Raw genomic sequence first — 20,798 nt, 5'->3', positions numbered from 1 at the left:
TTATTTCAGTTCCGTTGACTTTAATTAACAATCGTGCACGAAACTTCGTACGATAAAATCCTTAAATAACCCGCCAATTTATTTCTATGGTTATATTAAATAATCGATTAGCTTACAAATAAGAAATTTGAATTTACGTATTCAATAAATTTATGCATATACAAATCGCGAACTGTCAAGTGAAGTAAAACCTGCAATATCTTTTATTAAAATACTATACACACGATCAATTTAATATTAATCCATTCTGCGATATGTTCGTTTGTATCATTCGTGCATTTCCAATAATTCATGCCGTGTCTAATCCCTTCTACGTCCACATATGTGTTCGATCGGCACATAAATTATATTCGTACGTGATCGTAACAAACGGCTGCGTAAACTATCCATTTCTCATCGAAATGCAATAAAGAGACTAAGAATAGAGAGAAATGCATCGAGGAAAGCGAACGAAGTTCGTTGTGAAACTATAATTCAGTCAATGCAGTGCAAGGTTGCGGGGTTTTATTTATCTGTATCGACATGTTACTAGTTTCTATTTATAGAACGCGAAGACACACGTATATAATTAACCTATACGAAACAGACGATGAATGCACATTCGCAGAAAAGAATAATCGCTCTACTGAAAAATTAATCACGTGAGTCGTTACGGTCGATCGTGTCGCATTTTTATTTCTTCCGCCCTTTACTTTTCAATCATTAGAAATATATTTGTCGATTTTGATGGTTGTTATTTCTTCGATATTTATTTATTCGTTATTTCGTCGATTTCTTTTATAAGCAGAAAGTGACAAATTTTAATACAAAATTGTATTTATTAAATTAAATATTATATTATATAGATATGAAAAGATACGATAAAAGATCGTACGATACTCGCGCTGCTATCAGATTATCATTGCAACTTCTAATATTATGTCTTTCAATTTATACATACGCCATATGTGAGTCATCCACATTTTTAACTTATACACATATATTATTCATAGGTATTCATATATAATTCAAAATTCTGTGGTCTCACGTCTTTTAGCTCGTTAAACGATCGATATTTTTGAATCTACTCGATGCATCGAGGATGAGCAACTATCCTTCCTTCTTTCATTAAGCAATTTAAATCTCTACGTAGAGATTATCCTGCAAAGCACCATACTTTATAAGTTACCAAGTAAATTATAGTTTCAAATACAGTATAATTACATTTACAATACATCATTTTCGTATACTGTTAGGATACAATTTTTAAAAAACGATTAAGTAATATTATATATAGTTAAAGGTTTGAAACGAAACTATTGAGACATTGTTGAGCTATATATAGGCAAATAATAGTTTATCGGATTTCTATTGATATCTGACACTAAATTCTCTTACGGTATTCAACTCAGTTGCTTATCTTCTCATCTTCGAAGTTCTTTGTTTATATTAGGTTGTCCGAAAAGTTTCTTTCCTTTTATGAGGAAATAATAGACGCACTTGCCTATCTTCGCATCTTCGAAGTTCTTTGTTTATATTAGGTTGTCCGAAAAGTTTCTTCCCTTTACGAGGAAATAATAGACGCACAACGTTTTTTGTTTTATATTATTATTAATTATTATTATTAATTTTGTTTTATATAATATTAATTGTCGAATTAGGTACGATCCATTTTATTCTGTTGAGATAAATACCGCGACATTTCACAGATTTCACTTTTGTATGAAGACGAACTGTTGTAAAAAAACACGTTTGCGAAAGGAAGATACTTTCCGGGAAACCTAATAATATTTTCTCTTAGATTTAGTTCCTGATCTAGATCGTTTACACGTTACAATTTGCCTGTTTGCAAAGTTTTCACGCGTACAAAAGTTTGATGAATGCAATTCAACGGTCGGCTGCATGCTGTTTCTGCCAGCGAATCATATGATCGTTTATCCGGCGGACACGACACTGAAACGTGTAAATTCAGCGCGCGATATAATTTAATCATGAGAAACGTGTGGATATCGAAACACGATATTTTATATCTGGATAAAACGTCTCTTTGTGTACCGATCGTTTAATTGCATAACTGAATCTTGCGTCCTGTACGTTCGTCGTGTGCGAACGTTGATTTCCGCCGATTAACAGTCATGTTCATTCAGCTCTATTTGTCCAGAATCGCGCGGTGGAAAAATATTTTCACGGGTATCTGAAAGTGTACGTTTTGCCCGGTTTTGTTTTCACGTTCGTTGATTTCATTTCACCGAACAATGTTTGCAGAAAGATTTTCCATCGTCAGGTATACGGTAAATTAATTTCTGTCGATTTAATCGTTTGACATATCGTTTGTAGAATATTTCGACTTTTACTGTTTGACCGTTTCAACCCTTTGACGTTTGAACTATACGCGTAACTTTCCTTTATCACAAATTTTCTTCCAGACATTTAGAAACAAATCAAATAACATGCATTTCTATAAAGGTGGCAGCGAATATTTTGACTTCTCCTCTTTACTTCCTCAACGGATTGAAGACGAGACGGGAATAGAATGTGGCGAATTAATATCGTCATTGCTAAATATTTGCGTAGGCGAGAGCAAATCGATACATTGCCGGGGGGATAACATCGAAGGGAGCAACATAGCTAGAAACTTACTAATTGCAAGTCCTCGGCAAATTCCCAAAAGATGAAACATCGTTTAATTGACAATAGGATGGACGTTCTGTTAATAATTCGACTGTTCTTAATCTAAAAATGGCACGATGGATTGTACCGTAAACTAATACGACTTTCGTACGTAATAGAAATTTCATTTCGACTTATTTTTAGACCTTAATCCAATGAGGATCAAGTAACAGATTTATCATCATACTTTAAGTTTTATAAAATTGTAGAAATGTGTAAGAAAGAGTGGTGAAAATTCAGCATAACATTAGGCTTTCGTTCAATAGACGTAATGTCAATTATCAGAATGCAAATAACGTAAATCAAGAGAAAAAATTTGCAAATAAAATGTTACGTTAACGCAAAGGGCAATGCTGGCTTTTGAAGTTATATTTTTTACTAGAAATATTTTATACAATTTCGTGCACAAATGTGAAACTAACGAGTTTGACATTTGAATATGATTTTGCACGCGTATCAAATTCTAGTAAACCACTTGTTGCATTGTTTATACCGAAGATTTAATTTACATTTTTATGAACCAAATAAATAATTTTCATGAAAAATAACAAAATGAATTTTTATGGAATGCCAAAGACGAATAGACTCCATAAAATATTGTCAGACATTTTAACACGTTCACATTAACCTGCAAAGCAAGTTAAAGCTGAAATAATAACAAAAGTATTAAATTTTCATTTTTATTGCTATTTCATTTTAATCAATTTTATTTTTAGGTCACTCAAAGACTTCACTGGCAAATACAATAACACGAGTGAGCAGATAAATATTCAGTCAGTCCATCATAGAACAATTTAATTAATTAAATAAAAAACGATTATATGGTAACCTATGACTTACACTTAGTCTCCCTTTTTCGCTTATTCTGTCATCTATATTTCTATAATCTTTTCCATATTGGTCACCGGAATAGTTTACTACTACAAACGTAATAAAAAATATTTAAGTTGCAAATTCTCATATATAAAATTTGAATTAATTTTTTTGTCCGCTTTAAATAACATCATTTTACGTGCTATCCTCACACATCGAGGTCATCTGCCTCTTTTATGATTCTATATTAACACATGATTGGTCTGGCGCATCAATTGGTGCCATAACTGAAGAGGCTTCGCGTGAAACAATTACATTGCGTTCTGTGAATATCGAAAGCGTTTAAGCCTCTGTACAGAATTGCACAACTGCAATGTTCTAGGAAATACGTGATATCATTATACTATAATAATGTAAAACCTGTTTCTTACGTCACTTTTATCGATAAAAAATGAAACAGAAAGAAAGGTTGCTGTTTAAACAAATTCGGAAACATTTATAATCTTTTTTCTTTACAAAAGGAGACGTTCCTTAAGAATATGTTAACGTTTTTGGCTGATCAAATCCTAAAAATTCTTAGAATGTCAAAGAGTTAAACTTCCTGTTCTCGTCACGGACAAGTCATCCAATCTTTACGTTTCCATCGTCCACGAACGTTATTCTTAGCTTTACGCAGAATTTAATTCCCCTATCCAAACACAGCACCGATTCCAAACCACAAATCAAACCCCCAAATTACTACAACCACGTGGAACAACAGCAGTAAAATTGCTGGCCGATCCTCGAATGTAGTTTCTCGAAGTTGCTCGCATCCTTGGAGCGTTGCTCGCAGCGATGGTCAGTACACGAGGGTAACGTCGTTACTCAATCGAAACGGTACACGGTGAACGGAAAGTTGTCGCATAGTGGGTCATTCCCAGGCGATCGATGTTACTGCAGGTAGAAGCGATCGACGGCTAAACAAGCTACGAGCATACGGTTCGCAGGTTGCATAATTCATGCAGCGCCACGATACAGGATAGGATGCTCAGTCGGCGTGTACCGCGGAACCACGCTCGTTCGAATTTCCTGTCGATACATAAAAGCATTTACGATCGTCAGGTGGCTCGTAAATATCGCCGCGGGACGCGTATGACGTATCGTCCATCGACTGCACCCTACCGATTCGAGATATCTGCAAGAAACGTTGAACGGTAGGATGGAACACCGATCGATATTCCGGGGAATTGAATGGAGTTTGTTAATACGATGGCCTGCGATTGATTTCGTCGATTTCGTGATCAGCCAGGGTGGAGAGAGCATGGCCTACTCACCGATAGCACGGAAGAACATGGAATTGATAGCTTTCAGGAAAATCGAGAAAACTTTATTAATCACGCGACTCTTTCTATTTGCAGATAAGAGCGATTGTGGTTTTAAAATTTCAACGTTGAACGGACCCACTTCGAGTCACGTGACTAAGGCACCTTCGCAGGTGAAATTTGCATCCACCTTCAATTATTTCTCTCTTATACACGTTAATTAATATTAATCATTGTACTTATACGATATCCAATGATCGGTTGCCAGAGATCGGATCAGAGACCAGAATTAGATCAAAGAATTTCATCTGAAATCACATGAGACGTATTTTATTTTTCATGTGGAAGTATCAGAATTTCGATATGTCCAAATTCAGCGTTAATACGCGTATATCGAGTAAATTTTCAAGATATTTTTTTCTTCAAAACAAAGCCACAAATATAGAAACTTTATTCTACATTTTCCATTTATTCTTTTTTATGACAAATTATTATGCCACCAGTTACCGAACACCCTGTACATTGACGATAATTTGAGAACGTTCAAATACTTATGGACGATGGGATCGGATACTTGTACATAAGGATCGCAAGCGATGCTTTCGAGGAAAGACGGAACATCGAGCAGCAGCTTACGAGTCGTGACGTCCCATCTATCCGACGCGACGGTAGCACGGCTTATGCGGTAGTTTGCGTGACGTGCCCCGATGTACAGCGTTCCTTTACCTCGGGGGTATTAGCAACCGTTAGCGCGACGACTTTACGGGCCGTTAATACCTGGCGAATCTTACGTGCAACCAGGGAAAGCCGGGTTATTACCACGATGTTGCACGAAACCTTTCTATCTCTCTCTTTCTCTTAGACCGTTCTTCGCCCCCACTGTTACAGACTACGTAAAAGCACTGCGGAACAGCGAGCCGCGCTTTTGAGTTTATCGAGAATCCGTCCGTTACGGGAGCAACGTCTTTTCGGTCGGAGATTATTATGCAACGTGTCGTTTAGAATAACAAATTTAGGTTAAAAGCTACTCCTCTTGGCGCAGGTAAAGCAAGACAAGGGAAACATGTGATTGAGTTTTGCGAGTAAAATGAGTTGGGACGTTTTATTAATTTTTATCCATATTGGTACAAAACAACAGAATTTAAAATTCTGGTAAAATAAAAGGTTTCTTTTTTATTCGTATTACGAATTATTGTATTAAAATGAATGAAAATGAAACGCAGTGAGATCTATGAATTATAGGTTTAATTATGTTACAGAGTACATGAAACCTAGCACCTGTAGACGCCTATGAGAATTACATTGTTAACTCTTAACTGATACGGTGAAATCAAATTTTAATATCAACTTATAATTATAACATTTAACTTTTTGCTTTTGTACGTGGGAAGTCCTCATGGACACTTCGCTGTTGCTAATAATCGGGTAACAGCAGAGTAGTATCGGACTCCTACCGACTAAAACTCCACGATGGCCATTCTACGCGTATGACAGGAGTGCTTCAGGAACCTCTTATGAATTATCTCCTGTTGCACCTCTTTCTCTAAAATTCTCCGTCTGTTAGGGCGTTAGGGGGGCCATTGCCCCTAGCGCTATCGCCCCTTCTAGTCGTGGTCCGTTGGGACGACGATGAAGCGGCTCTAGGCCGCCTGACTGGCATCCTCCTCCATCGTCTAATTATAAGATTTAACTTAATCGAAGATTAACGGGACTTCGCGATATGCGTTCTTTAGAATAAAATTGTAACAATGTTTATAATCTTCGTGGTATTTTAGAGCCTCAGAGTAACGGTTAAAGGTTAAAGTAACTCGTAAGTTAACTTTGTGATTGAGAATCTACGTGATTCCTTGGTTTGGCTGTAAGAGCTGATAGAATGAAATAACGTTTGATCGAAAGATTCTAGACTTGGGCAAAAGGAGAGTTTAGGAGAGGAGTTGAGCGATTGTCGAGGGCGAGAATAAACGGGCTGCATGCAAGTTCAGGAAATTGTCAAAAGACCGGTAGTTTTACGCTTCTGCCTGTACTTATAGTCACCGGAAATAAATGTTCAACGAGAAAATGAAGATGTAAAAATAGCTTCCTAGGTAAAAGTACTTTTGAAATTTGAAGCGTATATTTTTTGAAAGTTTGCGTTCTTTGTTTGTCTATGAAAATTTCCCCCGCGCAAATGGGAAACTTCTGTTTCGTTAATTACATTCGTAATAATCCGGAGTTTCGTTAACGTATTAAATTAGTTCTAAGAATAGAAAATGTATTTGTCTTATAGAATTTTACTGTATGGTATTTTATTTATTTTTAAAGTAAAAACATTTTTAATTGAAGCTTTCAAAGTGATACGTTTGCGTTGCTATAGTGACAAAGTCAAACCAACTAAACGGTTAATTGTTTTGTCGAATTCACCTGTCGAAACGCAGAAATTTATTTGCTTTAACATCAAAGTTTATGATTCGACGACGCGTTTGTTAGTGACAGGTTTTGATTTTGAATAAATACGCGGAAATTCAAGTTCGCAGCCAAAAACGATAGCTGATTTTCAATGCGCTGAATATCTTATTCATTTTCTATATTTAATCCTTATATTTCAATGAAATATTCCGTTTCTTCCAAATATTATTTAACCATTAAAGATACTGTAAAAAGCATTTTATTTGAAAAAAAAGGAATCCAAGTAAATCAGCGAATGTCAAGTTCGATTATATGTAATAAAATCTATTTTAATGTTCCAATAGAAACTGAATCGTATGGTACTTATAAACCCGCAAAATGTAATATATCGCTGATAAATTCCGCTACGTAATACTACGTTACATAGTAATACGAAAAGCTCATTGTTGTGTCTTTTTGAAAGTGGAGTCAGACTAAGTATCCTCGTGCCCGGTAATGAGCAATAAACGTCATATAAACCGTGAAATTACTGTCAGCAGAGAATTCAAAGACTAATGAAAATGAGTTTCTAGAAATTTCTGTGGTCGAATAAATGTGAATAGTGTTGAACAGGCGAACAGTGGGATCGTCATTGTGTTTCGAACATCGCGTGGTAATTTCATTAGCAGAGTTGGAAGTCTTAAACGGTTTCGTTTATTAATTGGTGAAGTTAAATGAAGAATTAAGGGCGCAACGAAGATCTGCAGGAGAAATAAAGTTTCTTGTAATCTCTTCGAATTAGTTCGAATAATCTTGTTTGCAGATTAACTTTTATCTTTCATGAAATATTTCAACAATTCTTTCTTATTGTAGCTGTCGTATACAATTTTACTTCGGTTTGGTTATATTTCGAATGAATTTCGCAGTATTTGAAAATAAGGAAGACTTACGGAATTTGCCTGATCAAAAAGGCCTCATATATAGCACAATGTAACTGAGCTAGCCACGAAAACAGCAAACAAACAGTAAACAAACGTGAGCTCTAAAGTCAACAACTTGAGCTGATTCTAATTCAGTTTAGGGAATGAACACGGTCGTTAGAGCAATTTAATTCTGAATATCGAGGAGTAATTTTAGTCTTTCGAACGTGTTTGAATTTCTTCAGGGGATTTTTCACCCCTTGTTTGTTTGTTGAGTTTTCTTTTCATGTTAACTCTATTATCACATTATTTTTAACCATCGAAAACAATATCTTTTTTTACTTTTCTTTATTGATTCGTTGATCCTCAAAATATTAAAGAAATGAACGCGCAAACATGATTTATTTGGTTATTTACTTTAAGAGTTAATTTTATCGTTGATTTCATCGTTAATTTCATCAATATACTTTAAGAAATTCATTCTCCCAGCCAATACTCGAACTTTCTTTCTGGATTTCGAAGAAGACGTGCTTCTCGTCTCGAAATTTTGCGACGCGACGATCGGATCGAGTATAGCGTTGGTTGAAGGGAATAGAGACAAACAAGCTGCGACAAACACGGAGATCGGAAGCAGGAAGACGAAGAGAATGGACCGGGGACGAGAATGTTCCCCTCAATTTATATAAATTGCTCCGAGTGGCGTTTCGGGTTCAAGTAACGAGGTACAATTCCGTAGCTGGACGAGTATTTCCTTCCTGAAGTGGAAAATCCATTATGTGGTCAGCCGTCGAGCTGACCGAAGGGAAAGTAGACGATACGTAGACATCTATAAACGTTATCTCATTAGACAATGTTTCGGTGTTGATGCTGATGGGTAGAAATGATTATCGCCTCCTTCCAACGATATATCTTTTGTTTAGGAAGATTTTTGTCTGATAAAAAGTAAAAATTATTGACGTCTTAAACGTATGACATAATATGACATCATCACAGGTGAACATAAAATATATAAAGCCCGAAGTGAAGGTTAAAAACTCGTTATTCTGTTTTGCAACTTTGTGTTATAGACGTAGGTACATACTTTTCTAATTTTGTTGCATAACAATAAACTTACCAGTAGTAAGCAGTAAAAATGTCTAGAAAAGTATGTACCTACGTTTCTACCTTCAATTCGGACTTTGTATATTTTATGTTCACTTGTGGTGATGTAATAATAATATTTTTTATGTACGCGGATTGAACGATTGTTAAAAGGTCTAATAATTTATTCGAAGGTAGCTAAATATTTGCGACGAAAACCCCCATCTTACTGAACGCAGTAAGACATAGATAATACATAAAATTACTAGAAAAAGTTCCCGGAACTCGTTACTGTGAATTGACCTTTTAGCGAGGACCGAAACGGGAGCGTAGTCATTAATTTCGTTAAAACGAAGAAGTTTCCCCTTTCCTTTGATTGCCAGGACTGTGTGTGCCACGTGCTAATATCCGATTTCTCCTGCTACATTTTAGAAACTGTATAAGTTTTATTTCTTAATACTCGTACATAAAGAATTAAAAAAAGTTCTTTGAAGTTCCATTTGCACAGCTTGTTATTGCATATAAAATATCGCAACACGTACCTAATTTTCGAAAATGAATTGCACATATGATATAAAAACTTGATTTGTCAAAGACGTATTCGTCAAATTAACGTCCGTTGATATTTTTGACACTTAGAAGTAACAATTTTTAAGGAAGACACCTTGTACAGTATTTCATTTTAAATTAAAAATATGTATCTTTTTTTTTAAGGCAATTCTTTCAAAAATGCAATATTATTATCTTAATTCATTAAAAGTAAAACCAATAGGAGATAATATAACTTTTTAAATAAATTCTAATTGATCAATTTTCGCTATTGGATAACATTGTCAAGGACGATACATAACTGGAAATGCGAAATAAAAAGTGAATGTAAACGTCTGCGAACTAGAAGATCGAGAAATGAGGTTCGCAAGTCTGAATATTTCAGCTTAAGATCAAAGGGACTGATTCGTTGACGATTGCATCGGAATTTTAGAAATCACTCGCGCATGCAGATTAGTCCTATTGGTTGCGAATCAATTCGGCGACTCCAATTATACTGGAAATGTCAACGCTCTAAATTCTCTAACCACATTTTAATTAAATATCGACAAATGGACTTTGAGCTACTGGAATGCTGCATTTGGATGATTAGTTTACGGTTTACCTATTCAAAGTGGTTGGATCTCCCACCATTAAAAAGTGAGACGGACCAAGGTATGCACGCATTTAATTTCAGATTCTCGCTATTTAGGAGTTAACTAACTAAATAATTTATGAGGTGGATAGAGCATTTAGAAAGAAATATGACACAGCTTTAATCGCTGTTTTCGCTGTTATTTTTACATCATCTATTTGAATAAAATACACACATATATATGTATGTATATCGACACAGTGAAGACAAAAGTATTCGCACAGTACCTTCGTTTCTGATTGTATGTTATTTAAGAACTTTTTTCGTACAATGATACGTTTAATTATCTGTTTGTAATAATATTGTAGTAATAATATTTGAGCTACTTAAGCACTTTATCGATTTTAAGCTTTGACAACGTTGTACGGTGATTTTAACCGTGTCCTAAACATATTAGGATACGTGTCCAGTCAATAATATAATATTATGCCTATAATAATATTTTAATTGAAAAATGTATAACAGATATGTAAGAAAACTTTTGTCCTGAACAGTACAGGAAACGATAAATCTCTACAAATTATTCTCCCATTTCGAATATGAACAGGATGTTCATACGGACAGTGGTATGGCCAGCAAAATAGCTGCTAATATCCACTTTAAACGAAAGCATTATAATATAAAGTCACAACATTCGCCTCAAAAACAAATAACTCATATACTTCCACGTAAACGGTCAGCCCTCTCGGCATCGATCGCCATCAAAAATTTATCAAGCCACCATCCTCGTTATTCACATTCAGGCAAAAAACAAAGAAATAGCCGATATACCTAACGAACGATTTATTCGCACTTTCACGCCGTCACCGTCCAAACGTTATCTTCATCGTTCTGTCAAGCTCCTTATCCGTCCCGCGAACAATAAGAAAAAAAAGTTGTCGTTGCCCAACCGATAAATCAAGCGAACGGCACGATAGAAAATGTATATGGATGGCTAAAAAAATAAACGATAAAATTGATCACTATGGCTACGAAGAAATTATAACGCACAGTCATTGATATTCACGAATAGTTTATCTGTTTGTCATCTTCTTCCATATCTACTATTCGCGAATGTGTTCACGAAATATACATTTTTGAAACCGAAATTTTTACGACCAAAAGCTAATAGAAATAATATATTAATCGATATTTTCGAGCAAATTACTAATAATTCTTGAATTAAACACGAATCGAGCTAGTGTAACAGATTCGAAATAATATCATATTCATTCGTAAAAACGAAAATTTAATAGGTGGACTTTTACACAATGCAGAATATGTGTTAGAACTTTTGATACAATGGTAGGAAATATTGTGTATAGGCAAATCGTTTAAGCGTCCATAACTCTCTTTTGCTTTGCGCAGTCTAATAATTACCTGTCAAACTATTCCAAAACTAAATAACACCAAACTAACTGAGCTCGATAGTATTTAAAAATAGGTCGTCGCTGACATATAATAAAATAAACATCTCGTGAATTTAATATAAGCAAAGTTTGAAAAAACATCGCAAAATCGTCATAAAAAGTTTGCGAACATCTTGCGAACGGTGTTTTGAGTACGCGCCTTTAAGCCGCCTTCAATTCGCTATGATATCACACATGACTGACTAATCCGGATTCGTTCGCCTGAGGATATCCGATGTCCGATGCATCACGCGGTGCAATCTAACTGAAAGTTTCGGCACAAAGGTAGTGCACGTTCACGAACGAAAGCGTGCAACGGCGCACGAGCTTTCCGTTTCCGATTTCGCGCGTGCTCACACACGTTTTCTCTGGGCATATTTCACATGGTTAGTCACACCCATACCTCAACCAATAGATCTTGTCAGGAACTTTTGCTGTAATTTTGCACGTGAGAATCAGACTAACGTAAGCAGTTTTTTCAAGTTAAATTATATATACATTATAGCACTAGCACGATAAGTTAGCGATATTAGTGTATTTGTGCTACTTATAAGTTTGTAAATTTCTTAAATAAAGAGTTTGTAAATTAATTCGATCGTGCAGAAGATCCTTGGTGCAATTTGATCAATAAATTCGTTCTTATACGTTCAAAGTTACAATACTTTTAAAAAAACGTTTCATTGCTGTTAATACTTAATCATCTTGCCATAAGTGGGACCAGGTATCCTGTTAAAGTTAGAACGAAACACAAAGTATGCCCGTATCGCTATCGCTCGTAATATATGGGTTCAGTAGCGATATTGATTAACTCCATAAATTGAAAAGCAGAAAAATGTTAGTTACAAATATTTCTTAAAACTTACCTGAAAGCTTGCGATTTATATCGCCTGCAACGAATAAACTTATGAAATGGAAGTAACTGAGTTGTTTATTTCTAGAAGTTAGACACTAATCACCTACTCGGCTAATGAAGCTGAAAAATTTATAGAAGGTGGAGTCGATGAGTTCGCCTATCTTTCTGATGGTCTCGTAAAACCATTAAAAAAAAAAGTAGAAAGATTCTGACATTGAAATAAGCGAAATATCGAGAATACAAAAGTTGACAAGGTAGATGTTTAAATGCATCGAAATGAAGTGCTGAATGTACGAGATTAAACCTGTAACTGGTACAATTTGCATAATGCTGTAAATGATGAGTTTGGCCGAGAGTGAAGCTATTTTGACGTAGGTGTCTAATGAATTATTCAAATTTTGACACCGTGCGTATAGCTGAAATCTGTGGATCGCTTCGAGATTGAACGAAATTGAATCGACTGAAGCATATATCAAAGCTGAATCTGGTGTAAGAGATAGTTCCATCTGGATGGTCAACTTTCACGATACTTTTGTATTTTAAATAATTGAATATATGAGATATTAAAAAGTGTATGATACGAAAAATTGTAATTGATATGAAAATTGATATCATCGAGAGTTTTAATTTCGCGAAGCTTCAACGGTGCTATAATAAATATGTCCTCGACAACGTCGTGCTAGTTGACAAATCCTCGAGGACGCTTTCAAGGAAATGGAACCTCCTCCGAGACCCTCCAAAATGTCAGTTATAGGTTTGTAAGCGAGTGAAACATACGATAACCAATACAGCTTAAGCTATATGGCGAAAATTGTTCTGTCAAATCAATCAGCGTTGGGATTTCGATTGCAAAATAATTACGATTCCTACATTTGTTGTACACTATTGATGTTTATGGATTTATGAGAAATTTAAAGATGTAAAAATGTATAAATTTATGATAGACTTATGATACTTATTAGATGAAACAAATGTGTATTTAAATTACATAGAGACATTCACACGGCTGTTGTTACAATGGTAATTAAATATTATGATCACATAAAATTATAATTTTATTCATATCTCTATCTCATATAATATCATGTCATATTTTGTTTTTTCATTACACATTGTTACAAATTATTCATTATCACGCGCGTTACTCCAAAATTACGTAAGACAAAGGAATTTAACTCTAGTAAAAATCTCAAAAGTGTTTTCAGTAAGAGCTTAAATACATTATGGGCATTGGTAATTGTTATACTATATATTCCTTTACCATGTTATTAACGTCTATACCGTGATATATGTTATATCTATTCATTGTCCCTGTTGCACGCACCACATTCGTAATTTCGTTTTCTGAAATTACGACGTTTTCTTCGTGGCGTTTATCTCTAAGAGATCCATAAGATAATCTCTAAGAAACCATAATCTCGTTAAAAATTAATAATTCAAATAACACAACTGAAATGAGAAGAATATCTAAACTGGAGATATCACAAAACATATTCCAACGATAATTACAATAATCGCATATTCACCTCAGGCAAACAAACGTTGCAAAAGACTCTCAGAGTATTAAACTTCCTGAAAACCTAAACTTCCTGTTTTTTTCAAATGAAGAACTCTCGAAAAGCGGCAAAAAGCCGTAACCCTGCCCCGACTATAACATGGAATTCTTTTCACGCCATCGTTCGCTTGATTACACTCGAAAGTACAACCACGCTCTTGCAGCATGACTCTCCAAGGCACAAAGGTTTCCGCGTGAACATCCCTTGATCGACGATCGATTCAAGAGCCTGTTTCGTGCGAATGGTCGTTGTCGTCGATGTTCATCCAGTGATGACACGCGACGTTGTAAAATCGCGGCGCATCGTTCAACTGACTGAAAAATAACTACCAATCGGAGTTACGTCTCTCGGTGGAAATGATTAGGCTATTAGACGGTCGCTGTTGCAATAGTAATGCGAACCATTTGTCTGGTAGACTGATTTTGATTTAACAAACGATAATAGGAGTGCTGTTGCTTAATAATGAGAACAACCAGCACGCTGCCTCGTGAGAACTTTCGACGCGAATGCGTTTCATAGAAATCCACCGAACTGCGATTGTTCCACGCTGCATTCAACGATATTTCGACTCGTGATTAGCTGAATAAGTTGGATTGGAAAAGTTTACCACTCCCAGAGGAATTGTTTAGCGTTATACGATTTATGAGGATATTAGGAGTCGAAGGAACCTTGCTATAATTTGGTACAGCTAATACTTTTTTACTTATGAAAAAATACTATTCCATAACCTCTTTGCTATAGATTGACCTAGGTCAAGAGATTCATTATTGTCCTGCCTTTAAGGCGTTAAGATATCAAGTTTTGAGATGTGAGAAGATGATATTAAATAAAAATGGCATTAACAATTGCGAGCTTGTGACATCAAACGGATAAAATTGAAAATTTATTAATCTCGATACTGTACATAATACTGGATTTGTTTTCAATAATTAGAATTACTTAACCTATGAAACATCAAGTGGTAATTTTAATTTCTTCTTCTTTACAGAGTTCGTGTTGAATATTACGTGAACGAAAACACGTTCAAGGAACGACTTCAGCTGTACTTCATCAAAAATCAACGTTCGAGTAAGTATACCGAGTATAGTTTTTATATATTTAAGTCAATAACCGATAAATTGATCCTTTAAACTACGTATATGAATAAATTATAAATTCGTAGATATTTCAGAAATATTTCTAACCTTGTTCTTTTCGAAACGTAAAGTTTGATTCCAAAAAGTTTAATCGCAAAAAGATAGTAGTATCATTAATCGGCTGTAAAAGAATCGGAAAAGAATGATAAAGAATCCTCAAAATGTAAAGGATTAAAACATTTGAATTGAAAAATTTATCAAACACCTCACCGATATTTTCATGCAATTGCACAAATAGAAATCAAAATAGTTAAACGCATAAATAGACCATTGGATGAAATAGATGAAATATATTTTATATTGATTTAGCCTATTTGTAAATTTGTGTCCTCTATTCAGATGCATTGATACGTTTCGTATGAAATGCCATGTAATAGCTTATACCGTCATTCGCAGGCAGAGTTCACTGTCGCAGTTTTAAATAGACCTTTCGGTCTAACGCCAGAGTTTCATGTTATAGCGGTACATACGAATATACCTATTGCGCCAATGTCATCTCGTAAATCGTGTTATGTTTTTCACTTTACTTGTAACACAATGCGGAGCATCTAAAACTGATCGATCGCGAACGTGCTTTTATCAGAATAGTCTAAAAATAGTTTAGCTTTAGCTTGTCTTTTCTTCCATTGCTCGTAGTATGAAATATTTTTGTGGAATATTTCATTAATAGAAATATGCTAGTCTCTTCATTCATTGGGCAGAATGTGATCAAATTAATTATTACAATTGTTACGTGTCGATTAACAAAAATTTTCTTTTAGACAATTAGAAATTTCGAAAATTTGAATAGAAGTATAATTTTATTGAATTTCAACGTGATAAATCTCAAAAAATTTTCCGGAGCAGGTATGAATATTTGATTTGTTTGTTCCCAGTTCTCAGAGAAAAGATAATACATATATATAATCCATTCACATATTGGTTCAAGATACCATATTTTGAGCTTACTCTTCTTAACTCGTTCTCTGTGAACATCAAATTGGTTCATGAAAATATCTTCATTAATAACAATATCAACGTCAAGCAATTTGTTAGTGTATTACATTTAAACTGTTACATACTACTACTATTGTTTACTATTTACTTAACTTCAAATACGTAATCAAGTAGACATTTTTTCTCCTTCGACAATTCCGCTTATACGATTACTTCCTTGAAATTACCATGCCATTAACGTTATTAAGATGTAACAGAAAGCATAAAAACACAAATTTTCATTACTGGGTGATTAATTCCCTGTCTGCAAGCAACCATTAATAACGAACTACATCACATGACATATCTTTTTTCGTGGATCTAACTACAATGATTAAGCTAATTGTAAGAAATAAAACAAAATCTTTAATCCTTTTTCTTCAATGGTAATATTTCAGTTCGTGTGATACGAATTCTCATAAGACGTCAAATCTGCAGTGTGTTGCAAGATTATTTGCACAATTGAGAATCTAACAAACGATATGAAATGTAATACGTCTTTTCCCCAGTAAAACAAGCATTCTTTTTACGTTATAACTGTGATGAGTTCCTTCGTACATGTAAATTGAAACTTTTTTTTAATATCTTTTACGATTTTATTATCACAGAATCTTATCTTATATTTCTAAAAAAAAATGATCGAAAAGTTTTTTATTTTATTATTTCTAAATTCTTGTTGAGCTTTCGCCTGTGCAAATAATTCTATGACTCACTATACATTATATTATGTCTGCGACAAAATAAACACTCGACGAATGATGGCAAAAGGTCATTCTGTCTGCATCAACGCGCTCGAAAAGATCGGCAAGCTTTTGATCGTGAAAGAGTTCAGGGTGCTGGAAATTCTTTTTGGAGACATGTTGCTCGTTGCATGCCAGAAACGTAATTTCGGGAATGGCATGCCATCGTGACACCGACAACCATGTAGATGTCTGGCAGCGAGACATAATCTTTTGAAGCTGCTGGCACTAGCAGATAGCGGATGTCGCACCGATATCGTTGCTCGATCTCTCTTGGTATCGATTGTTTGCATCTATCCATATGCCTAACGAAAGATCGATGCTCTGCCATGTTCCACAACGCTACGAAGGGACGATTAAAAACTGTTCTTTGTAGATCGTGAATATCGATACCTTTCCACCTGGGCATTCTTTATCCGTGACAAATTCATTCTACCGATTTTCTCGTACCTTTACCCTATCGCGTGTTGACGTGTCGTGATAAAAGGATTCGACTAAATTGCGCGTTTAAAAGTTAAAATAAATGTTTCACCACTATGGAATTAGAACAATTTTACAGAAGAAAGATATTAAATGGGACTTTTTATAAAGTCAAATCGCACTTTATTATTACTTCCAGTTGTATTTATTTACAATTAATAATGATTATTCGTGTTTCAGGTTTGAGGATACGATTGGCTAACTTGTTCTTCAAGCTACTAACATGCTTCTTATACATATTCAGAGTGATCACCGACAACGATCCAACTTACGCAGCATGGTGAGCTCGATGTTGTTATTTTAATTAACTCTGTGTTAATGTCTGTCAGGCATTTTCAATCGTTAAAAACTTTCTTAAAATTGGAACGATATAAAAAGGATCGTTATGAGTATATGTCGATTTCTCGTTTCAAGTTTATGCTACAGTTTTTCTTAAGACAATTATCCTTTTGCTTGTTGAAGAAATTAATTACTTTTATACGACGAATTCTATATTTTTAATATAATCAATTTTAATTATATCTTAATTATCTCTTGCAAAGATATCAAAATTGTACATTCTTTTCTTTTTCTTGAAAAAAGATTCCTACCAAATATATCTTCAATCAAGTAAAAAAAATTTTAATCAAAATAATTCTACAGTATCACAAACAAAGAAAAGATTTTTTCTATTATCTCATTTTGTTTTAACTTGGTAATGTTTCACTGCAATGCGACGATGAGAAAAAATTTCTGCTCGAAGACGAAGGAAACTATTTCGAGTCCCGATTCGAAATTATGATATTTCGGAGAACGAGCTATCATAGCCGAAAATGAAAGCGAGATTAGACTTCGCGGGTTGATATACCATTTTGCTACTACAAGTATCTGACATTCGCGATATTGTTTAAGTATTTTTAGCCCTCTTACCTTCTTACGGATCTTCAATTTACTTCCACGTTATCTTCTATCTGTCGTGTTACCGAAATTACTTCCTGTACGAAATTACTTATCGTACGTCCTTCGGCGTACAATATCTCTCCACTCTTCCTTCCAACGTTGCATTCCTAACTTCTTTCGTGATCTTTGTTTCTTGAGTTCTCTCTTTACAACAAATAAAAGATTACTAACATTGTTATAACATTGCCTCTATTTTTTAATCTATTCGATATATAATCGGATTATTTCGTCGCATTTAATCTCCAAATTCTCAAATTCCATAGTACAATTAGTCAGATACCATTGCAGTGTGCATTAAGCAGTTTGCCCTGTCGTCATAGTCGACTACCTACTTTCGAAAATTTCCGTGAAATTATAGCGCGTACGCTTTTAAAAAATTTGCTTTGTGCCCGAGTTTCTCTTCATCAGTAGTGCTTTTAAAATCCGGAAAAAAGGCAAATTCCCTTCTTTTTTCTTTCAGTTACGGTTGCACGCCCGGCAACAAAACCGAGTTCCTCGCATCCCAGAATCTTACCGAGGAGGAATTTCAAGAGCACCCGACCATCAACTGGGACGCGATTTTATGGGTGAGAAGGCCATTGGAATTGTGGGTCGTCCAGGTGATCCTGGCAATAGTATCACTTACGGAAGCATTGCTGCTCGCCTATCTGGGTTACAAGGTACGCATCCTTTCATTCCCGGGAAATTTGATTTCACGCATAATACTCGATTATGGGACATGCGGCCGCTCGTCTGAAATATCTCGTTTCTCCATTGTCGCACAGAGACGTACGAATTGTAAATTAGATAGTACCTTTCTTATTTTAATACTTTATTTTAACGTCATTCGATATTTTAAAGAAAATAGCTAATGTAACATACAGTGGCTCATAAAAGTATTAGAACATTAGTAGAAATCTCTTATGAATATATTATGTGTTATACAGAAGATTAAAAAATGTTATTAGTACTGTAAAGACACCCGACTGTCGTGATTATATTGATAAACAAATTGAAACAAATATAAAACTCTATATAGAAATCACAAAATATTTAGTACAAGTATTTATTTCACAGAGATGATACAAATATTTAAAGTATATCAAATTAATTGTACGTTATATTAATGAGCCTCGATTTCAGTAGGACCATCTTCGACGTTTGTGTGTTTTTTACTAAATATATTTGAAATATAGTTGGATATTCAGATTAGAAAATTACCGATAAAAATTATAGTATCTTCCATACTTTAAATGGAATCACTCATTTTCATCAAATAATCCTGATACTATATCTTTCTAAGAATTGGCAAGAACAATTATTACCTTACCTAAAATATATGTAATATGAATGTAGACTTTTAAATCGAATTGCAAATATTTCAAAACATGGTACCTACATTAACATGACCAAACACTTAGCACAATTTTTCATATATTAAACTCTAATAACAAATTTTCACAGAAGAAGCTCGAATAAATACATTAACAGATTTCATTCGACAAAGTACCATTTAGAACCTAATTGACCAGATGCCATCTGCAGAATTACGTTTGTCTGCAGGACATCCGTCGATGAATTTCATTTTCCTTCCGACTTTTTCTGTGCGATAATAAAGCAGCGAGTTATTTTGCACGTCTGGCTTTCGTATATCTCTCTTGGTCGTTTTCCTCTCTATGTGTTTCTCTCTTTTCATTGTCTGCTTATGCATGGTAGTCGGTGTACGCTCGTCTAATCACCAACCGTTCCGCTGTTGGCTGAACGAATTAGACTATATAAAACGGAAGTCGAAGGTTCGCGTTGACTGGCATTGAATAGCGCGGTGTATGTAACCGAAAGTCAGAAAGTTAGAGATGCCAGTTGGCTGACTAGCTAGAAGCTTTTCCAACCAATTTACTGGCTTCATAGAGGGTAGCTTTTTCCTACTTTGCTACGGATTATAATTTTTTTTTTTTTACTCCAGGAAAATTCACAAAGAGCTCTCTCTTTGTTCGGTGACTAAAAACGCTTCCTAGGAAGGAGAGATTTTGCGGCAAGCGCGAAATATTTGATTCTTTATACGTATTCTGACGGAACATTCCTAAGAAGCTCGCTTTTATTTTACGCGTAATAAGAAAGATTCAATTGAGCCGTCTGAAGTCCTCTTGCGTCTCCTTTTCGTTGCTCTCGAGAACATTCCGTTCAGGCAACGAAATTTTCTTTCCACCCGTAAGGATCACTTCCTCGCTGACTATGTGTTTCGCTTTTAAAATTTCAACTTTGCTATAATGGTTATTGCGATTTATTGTATACCTATGTGTATGTATGTATAGTCGGTCACAAAAGTTTACAGTGTCTACATACATCTATTGGATTTGAAATATCATAGCGAAGACAGCTCTGACAATATTTTTAATGTCAAATTTTACGTTAATTGGATGGAGACTCATGTTTAAAAAAAAA

General features: G+C 34.7%; 1 protein-coding gene across 13 annotated transcripts in view; it reads left to right on the top strand.

The window, feature by feature from the left end:
• LOC100740867 (potassium channel subfamily T member 2) overlaps positions 1–20,798 on the top strand; it is a 200,840-nt gene that overhangs the window by 139,410 nt on the left and 40,632 nt on the right. For all 13 annotated transcript variants that reach the window (XM_033320796.1, XM_024367730.2, XM_024367729.2 and 10 more), the window contains 3 exons: positions 15,096–15,175; positions 17,619–17,718; positions 18,838–19,036. In XM_033320796.1, the coding sequence (XP_033176687.1) occupies positions 15,096–15,175; positions 17,619–17,718; positions 18,838–19,036 (379 nt within the window). The remainder of the gene's footprint in view (positions 1–15,095; positions 15,176–17,618; positions 17,719–18,837; positions 19,037–20,798) is intronic.

Source organism: Bombus impatiens, unplaced genomic scaffold (genome assembly GCF_000188095.3).
Source record: "Bombus impatiens unplaced genomic scaffold, BIMP_2.2 scf_0359, whole genome shotgun sequence".
In the NCBI taxonomy this organism is placed as follows: Eukaryota; Metazoa; Arthropoda; class Insecta; order Hymenoptera; family Apidae; genus Bombus; species Bombus impatiens.
Note: the sequence above shows the minus strand (reverse complement) of the source record. Positions and strands in the feature narration are given on the sequence as shown.